Below are 8,199 nucleotides of genomic sequence, written 5' to 3' on the forward strand. Positions count from 1 at the left end.
CAAACACATAAACAGATCTGTGTGACCAAAAATAACAAAAATGAGCATTGAAAACTGCTGTATCGGCACCCTGATGGTGGACTCTGATGCTGAGGTCTGCCACACGGTCGATCAAATGCTGACTATTTATACATTAAGCACCACCTCTCCCGCTCCCTCATCTCCCCATCCCAGCCATCCTTTGATTGGACTGCCAGAGAGCACTATAAGAAGCTGTTGGGGACAAATGTGATTATCCATGTAAGGAGTAAACTGTGTGTTATGGAAATGCAAGTGGAGCGATACCTCGAGTCTGCTGGAGTCTGCTGGGAAAGCGCGTGCACTTAAACCCGCAACCTCAAATCCGTAACCACTCTCCAGAGCCGACCGTAAGGTGGGATGGACTTTGCTTCTTTGAACCCAGGTTGTCTTAACAGAGTGTAGTTTTGGAAAAGAGGTGCAGTGCAGGCAAACCTGAGCTGGAAACCAGGCAGCCAATAGGTTAACTGATCATCCAGAAACGGAGTAGAGGTAATCAGACAAGCCATGGTCAAAACCAGCCGGGAGCGGATAATCAGAATTGGTAAGCAGAGGGTTAACGAGAGACAAGCCGAGGTCAGTATACACGAGGTCCAGAAAACAGAAGTGCAGGAGCAGTCATGAGCTTGATCAGAAACCAGGAGATAGGAAAATTCACAAGCAAAGACAGGTGGGAAAAGACAGGTATAAATACAACCCCACAGTTGATGGGCAGAATGACAGGGAGGCCAGATAGGTTCAAGGTAAAAGAAGAACTGCCCAGAAGCTAGGCAGGTTGTCATAGTGACCTTAAGAGAACAGGAGTTTTCCTAACAATATCTATAGACTAAACAGAGGTAGAATTCTAATAAAGGAAGCAAAATAATCTGCTTTTGTGTTGAATTCTGAAAGTGAAGAATAGTTTTGACGCACCCTAAGAAACTGCCTTTTGGGTATCCCTCATTTCAAAGGGAAATGGTAGTGACTTCCCCAAGATAAAAAACTATTAGTGGCCATAGTTTTACAGTAAACGCTGATGTAAAGACCACCCTTATCGTTGATACTAATTGAGAGATCAAAAAAGGCAATTTCAGCAGTGACACTGAGCCTATATCATTGGAATTGACAACTGGCACAAATTCAAGGAATGATTGTTTAGGGCCAGTCCAGAGGACCAGGACATTGTCAATGTTTCTAAGCCAGAGGACTACCGACGACGTCCAGGCCCCCATCTCCTCAATGAACACCCTATCTTACTTCCTCCGGCCCAGGAGCAAATTTGTATAAGACTGTGCGTTGCATCTAAGCTGGTGGTAGTAGCGCCCCTCAAACAGAAAATAACTTCTGGAAGGACAAATTCTGGATGTTCCATTACAAACTCATTATGACCCCGAAGATGGTTACCCCGCATGCTGAGGTAGTGACGTACAGCTCTACAACCCACATCATGAGGCATGGAGCTGTATAGCGACTATACATCGAAACTAGCCGAATATGTGCCTGCGGACAGATAAATGTCTTCAATATGTATAAAAACATCCATCGTGTTACAAACATAAGAAGGTAGAGCCACTGCAAAGGACCGCAGAATGACACCAACATATGTACTGATACCATGTGTAATACTCCCGATTCCGGAGACAACGGAGCGCCCCCATAATGGACTATGCCCCTTGGGCACTTTCGGAAGACAGTAAAACATAACCCTTTGTGGACAATTGAGTCTTAAAAATGTTGTTTTCCCTTTTAGTAATGAGCTTTTCCGGTAATTCTGTATTTAAAATGGCATCCAACTCCCTCACGAATGTTTTAGTGGGATCAACATCCAAGATGTTCTAACATGGGACAATATATCCACACATCTCTTTGTACTGGGGCCTATCAATAATAACGATATTGCCCCATGTCGGAGGGCTTTATTATTATTGAATTATCTCTTTCCAGTTCCTGAAGTAATTTAATATGTGTTTTACTCAAATTGCCACCTTGTTTCTTATCCTTGGCTAAGATGGAGAGACCCTCTACCACCATTTCTTCAAAAATGTTGATGTAATGGCTATCACCAATGGGTGCCCATGTGCTCCTACATTTAAGATCAATGAACGGACCACTCCTTATGTCTCCTTGTCCTTCTTCCCACAATTTTTCAAGGAGTCTAAGATCAGGGAGATCCTTTGTAATGATGGGGTTAGGGAAACAGACAAGTGAGCCCTAATCTACCCGCCACTCAGTCCCTGCCTACTTGCAACGACCCGCCATAGGCAACGGGGTACAACTGGGCGACGGTCGATACACTCAATAAGTGCACGACAGACAAACAGACAAGGGAACACAGAACCTAAGGGAAACGGGGCAGTTGCCCACGGCAACACCGTGAGCAACAAGAGTAGTAAACGAGCTGAGTCAAACAGGAGAGTACGAGGTGCCAGTCGCAGAGCAGGAGAGTAGTGAACAAGCCGAGTCAAACCAGGAGAGCACGAGGTACCAAACGCAGAGCAGAAGAGTAGTCAGCAAGCCAGGGTCAATATGAAGCAGGGACAAATATTTCAAGAAGCTTCAGCAGGGCCAGGAAACCAACAAGCAAGGAGGAACAGGAAAGGCAGGTATACATAGACAGAGGGCGGGAGCAAGCTTCGTCTGGCCAGGCTGTGATAGGCTCTCCCACTCCTAAGCCTGCCATCCTGAGTGGCGGAAGATGGAGTCAGTCTCACAGACATAGAAGCAGGTGCAGACTGATTACCTATGGGCGTGGATACAGAAGCTGTGCCTGGCAGATCCTTTACATCCTTCTCCGCAATGCCCATTACCTGACATTTATTGTAGTCAGCAATTTTCGTAAATTTTGTCCATCTACGTTATCTTGTGAGTAAAGCCAAGTCTTTGACCCATGAAACCAGGTCGAATCTGGCTGTAGGGACAAAGGAGAGGCCCTTGGATAGTAGTTCATTATTACTTTGCGTTAACATTCTACCAGAAAGGTTGATCATTTGTAAGTTGTCATGGGTTGTCATTGTGTTCATTGACTGATGGGTGGTTGAGCAGGGGCTGGTGAATGGTTCCTCACTCGTAACTAAAGATTTGTGGGGTCTTTGCGAGTGCGCAAGAGGTATTTTTTTTTGTATGGATGCCACCATGCTTTGATCATTAATGATGTGATTGCCTCATTGAATTTATTTTTATGGATCCTTTGACATCCTTATTTCTGACACTGTAGATGATCGGGTTTAACATGGGCGTCACAGCTGAGTAGAGGACGGAGACAGACTTGTCTATGTCTGGAGAGTAACGGGAATGTGGGCGTAAATACATAATCATGATGGTCCCGTAGTAGAGCGTTACCACAATGATGTGGGAAGCACATGTGGACAGGGCTTTATACCTTCCGTGAGAAGAACTAATCTTCAAGATGGTGGAGACAATTTGGATATATGAAATCAGAGTCAAGAAAAAGGAGACACTAACTATGATACCTGCCGATATATACATTGCTACATCATGGAGCCAAGTATCACTGCAGGACATTTGTAAGAACGGAGGCAACTCGCAGAAGAAGTGGTGGACATGGTGGGAATGGCAGAAGGACATCTGGAAGGTGTAGACCACATGTATCATGGAGTTGATGAAGCTTGAGGTCCATGATGCAGCGGCCAGACAGATACATATCTTCTTGCTCATGATGGCGTTGTAGTGCAGCGGTTTACAGATGGCAGCAAATCTATCATAGGCCATGACCGCAAGTATGAAACACTCCGTAGACCCAAGAGCCAAATGAAAGTGCATCTGGACAGCACATTCTAGTAGAGAGATGCTCCTATCTTTGGTTAATGTGTTCATCAAGATTTTAGGGACCACGGTGGTAGAGAAGCAAATATCAATGAAGGAGAGGTTAGTAAGGAAAAAGTACATGGGAGTCTGGAGCTTTGGATTCGTCCTCACCACAATGATCAGCAGAAGATTTGCTGATAGTGTTATCAAATACATCGCCAAAAATGCAAGGAAGCCAATAACCTCCAAGTAAGGAACAGTGGACAAACCGAGGAGAATAAATCTGCTTGAAGAGGAGTGGTTGGACAGTTCCATAGGAGAACCTGACATGGACAAAATAGAAAGTTAAATAAGTAATAGCTAAGGACCCTACAACACATAACCCAATGACTGCATGGACATCTCTTTTACATATATTCAGCCTCACGTATCAAAACTGTCTCTGAGAAAAAATTACCTATCCGCCAATTCTGATGTTACTTGGAAACATCATGTGATGCCTTAGGTCCTTCTAATAAAATCTTACTAAGATTATCGAGTGACTTTATCTAGTACCTTAAGTGCACAAGGGTGTATTGTGATATATGGACGGTGGATACAAATATGATATTGTCACCTCAATACACCCTGTGTCCTCTTTGTTGGCTAGATAGATGTCCATGGGTTAAACCAAGTTATATTATAGGATTAATGAGTCAATCCAACCAACAACCTATTCAGAACAGTTCACCCCTGGGCACACAATAAATAAACCAGAAACACATAATAGGAATAATAAGAATGATCAACCATAACTGACCGTCTTGTTGATGGTTGGTGCCAATAGCAGTGAAAACAAGCTAAAATAATAGTAAAGACAGCCAAGGATATCATGCAGCTATTAAAAAGATGCCATGTTGTATATCTGCAGGTATTTGGCATAGGGATACAAATGTCTACGAAGATCTGGGATGGTGGTATCTGGAATGGTGTGATCTAAGATGGTGGGATCTGGGATGGTGGGATCTGAAATGGTGTGATCTGGGATGGTGGGATCTAGGATGGTGGGATCTGGAATGGTGTGATCTAGGATGGTGTGATCTGGGACGGTGGTATCTGGAATGGTGTGATCTGGGATGGTGTAAACTGGGATGGTGTCATCCGGGATGGTGTGATCCGGGATTGTAGGATCTGGGATGGTAGGATCTGGGTTGGTGTGATCTGGGATGGTGTTATCTGGGATGGTAGGATCTGGGATGGTGTGATCTGGGATGGTGTGATCTAGGATGGTGGTATATGGAATGGTGTGATCTAGGATAGTGTGATCTAGGATGGTGTGATCTAGGATAGTGTGATCTAGGATGGTGTGATCTAGGATGGTAGGATCTGGGATGGTGTGAACTGGTATGATGGAATCTGGGATGATGGGATCTGTGATGTTGCGATCATCACACTGGAAACCTGCTTTATGTGTCCTCGTGTCTGCAGGACTAACATAGACAGAATAGGGTGGTCATCAATGACTCAATTCCCAGCATGGTCAATAACACCCCCCATCCCCCAACATGTATGTGTGTTCTCAGAGCCCATTACCTCTCATCTCTTGCTGAAGTACATCTGACTAGTGGTGGGGTCTCCATTATATTGCAGCAAATATAAGATACTCAAGATGTAATCTTAAATAATGTTCAGACGCTAATAACCCTGAAATAATTACTGAGATCTTGAAGAGCCCTGGGACGAGGTAAATTATCTGCTCCTGTCCATGGGGACAAACTCCTATGACTTGACTATTTTATCATTGAGGAAAACAAGTTTTTGACTTACGTTTTTATAAACATTTTTTCTTAACCTTAAATGACCTTAGAAAGGATACCTATAAGTTTGGCCGGGACAAAGGGTAAGCAGGATCGGCAGCTACTTAAGTCAAAGTGGCCACCACTGTCTAAGGGCAGATAAAGGGCACATCACATACTCCACCAACATGATTGATAGGAAATTTAATGTGCCGTCAATTCACTGCAGACAGCAGATAAGTGGTAACGGTGGATTGAAGTAATGGGGGCACTATGGCTGGAATTCATTAGGGCACTGTGGCTTGCATAATAGGAGCACTGTGCCTGGCACTGATGGGACACACTTGGCTAGAACTGATAAGGGCACTATGATGATCTCAATCTATCTAATTATTTATCTATCTATCTATCTATCTATCTATCTATCTATCTATCTATCTATCTATCTATCTATCTATCTATCTATCTATCTATCTATCTATCTATCTATCTCAATCACATATGTCTTTCTTTCTTTCTCTGTGTGGGTAATGTGTTGATAATTGTTCATGTTAAGAGTCAATAAATAATGATACTAAGAAACCTTGTAACATAATTACTAAGTGGACAACAACACAGGGTTTAGCCTAAAGAAAGAAAAATCACAGTGCCTCATTGTACAGATGATGAGGAGGCGTTGCGCTGTCCTATAGAAGTTGTGCCCACACAGGTACTACCCTGGTAAAGGCTCTATAGGGAATAGAGATCATAGAAAGTCATTCCCAAATCCGCCGATGCATATAACGCCACCTCTTGTACTTGGGAAAAACAGTTGAGGAAATTTTCTATAATGTCGGCAGCGCTGAATATTTCTCCATTTTTTTCTCCAAAGTATTTCCTGTGTAGTTTAGGCCAATTTTACATGACCGATGTAATGGGGCTCGTTGAGATAGGTCACGTCACGGGCCAACCAGAGGATGGTGAAGAACCTCTGTGTTGCCAACGGATTTGACGTGGGGAAAAACTGGGCAGCAGAGTCTAAGAGATAGCTAGGCGTTCACCCTAGAACCTTCATATGGAGATGTGGACTTGGCCACTAGAATCCCCAGGTCGCTACCCCGAGAGGAGTCTCTATTGGTAACGGCTGACGTGGGAAGGCAAGGTATGAATGTCTAAAGACTGGGTGCAGGGGCTGTACTACCAGAGGTCAGAGCAGGCGGTAGGTGCTCAATCACGAGTCAGAGGTCAGAGCACGCGGCAGGTGCTCAATCACGAGTCAGAGGTCAGAGCAGGCGGCAGGTGCTCAATTACGAGTCAGTAGTCAGAGCAGGCGGCAGGTGCTCAATCACGTGTCAGAGCTCAGAGCACGCGGCAGGTGCTCAATCACGAGTCAGAGGTCAGAGCACGCGGCAGGTGCTCAATCACGAGTCAGAGCAGGCGGCAGGTGCTCAATTCCGAGTCAGTGGTCAGAGCAGGCGGCAGGTGCTCAATCACGTGTCAGAGGTCAGAGCAGGCGGCAGGTGCTCAATCACGAGTCAGAGGTCAGAGCAGGCGGCAGGTGCTCAATCACGAGTCAGAGGTCAGAGCAGGCGGCAGGTGCTCAATCACGAGTCAGAGGTCAGAGCAGGTGGCAGGTGCTCAATCACGAGTCAGAGGTCAGAGCAGGCGGCAGGTGCTCAATTACGAGTCAGTGGTCAGAGGAGGTGGCAGGTGCTCAATCACGAGTCAGAGGTCAGAGCAGGCGGCAGGTGCTCAATCACGAGTCAGAGGTCAGAGCAGGTGGCAGGTGCTCAATCACGAGTCAGAGGTCAGAGCAGGCGGCAGGTGCTCAATTACGAGTCAGTGGTCAGAGGAGGTGGCAGGTGCTCAATCACGTGTCAGAGGTCAGAGCAGGCGGCAGGTGCTCAATTACGAGTCAGAGGTCAGAGCAGGCGGCAGGTGCTCAATCACGAGTCAGAGGTCAGAGCAGGCGGCAGGTGCTCAATTACGAGTCAGAGGTCAGAGCAGGCTGCAGGTGCTCAATCACGAGTCAGAGGTCAGAGCAGGCGGCAGGTACTCAATCACGAGTCAGAGCAGGCGGCAGGCGATTGTCACCAGTTTCATACTTCCCTATCTCCTACCTAATCTAATAAACGCTTTGTTGTAGATAACTACTGAGTTGTTTTTTTAAAATAAACATTTATTGCTGACAAAGTTCTGATTATTTTTACATTTATGCACATTTTTTGTAAAAGCTCTACTGGGTTTTTTTTTTGTTTCACCAAGTGGGCGTTGTAAAGAAAAGTGTATGACGCTGACCAATCAGAGTCATACACTTCTCTTCATTCATGTCCAGCTTTAGTCACAGCACAGCATGATCTCGCGAGCTCACGCTGGGCCGTCACTTGACCCCGCGGGTTCTTCACCGGAGCGAGAGGAGAATGACCAGACATCACCCCCAGGCATGCCAGGACTGCTGCTGAGGAGGGTAATAGGAGATATGGAAGTATGAAACTGGTGACAGAGCCTCTTTAAATAGGTCAGAGCAGGCGGCGGACACGGAAAGGTCAAGTTAAATCAGGGTCGGTTACAAGTAATCGAAAAGAATAACAGCAAGAGTAGAACTGGCAAACTAGACATTATAAAAACTGATTGATCAGGCACAGCAGAGGGAAAAGCTGGGTGGTTTGGCACGCACTGGCCC

General features: G+C 45.5%; 1 protein-coding gene across 1 annotated transcript; it reads right to left on the reverse strand.

Annotated features, from left to right (window-relative positions):
* Positions 1-3,141: 3,141 nt before the first annotated feature.
* Positions 3,142-4,077, reverse strand: LOC142664566 (olfactory receptor 5AR1-like). The gene has a single exon (XM_075843722.1). It carries the CDS (start codon positions 4,075-4,077, stop codon positions 3,142-3,144), a length of 936 nt encoding a protein of 311 aa, XP_075699837.1.
* Positions 4,078-8,199: the final 4,122 nt, after the last annotated feature.

The sequence above is a fragment of the Rhinoderma darwinii genome, chromosome 12, assembly GCF_050947455.1.
Source record: "Rhinoderma darwinii isolate aRhiDar2 chromosome 12, aRhiDar2.hap1, whole genome shotgun sequence".
NCBI lineage: Eukaryota > Metazoa > Chordata > Amphibia > Anura > Rhinodermatidae > Rhinoderma > Rhinoderma darwinii.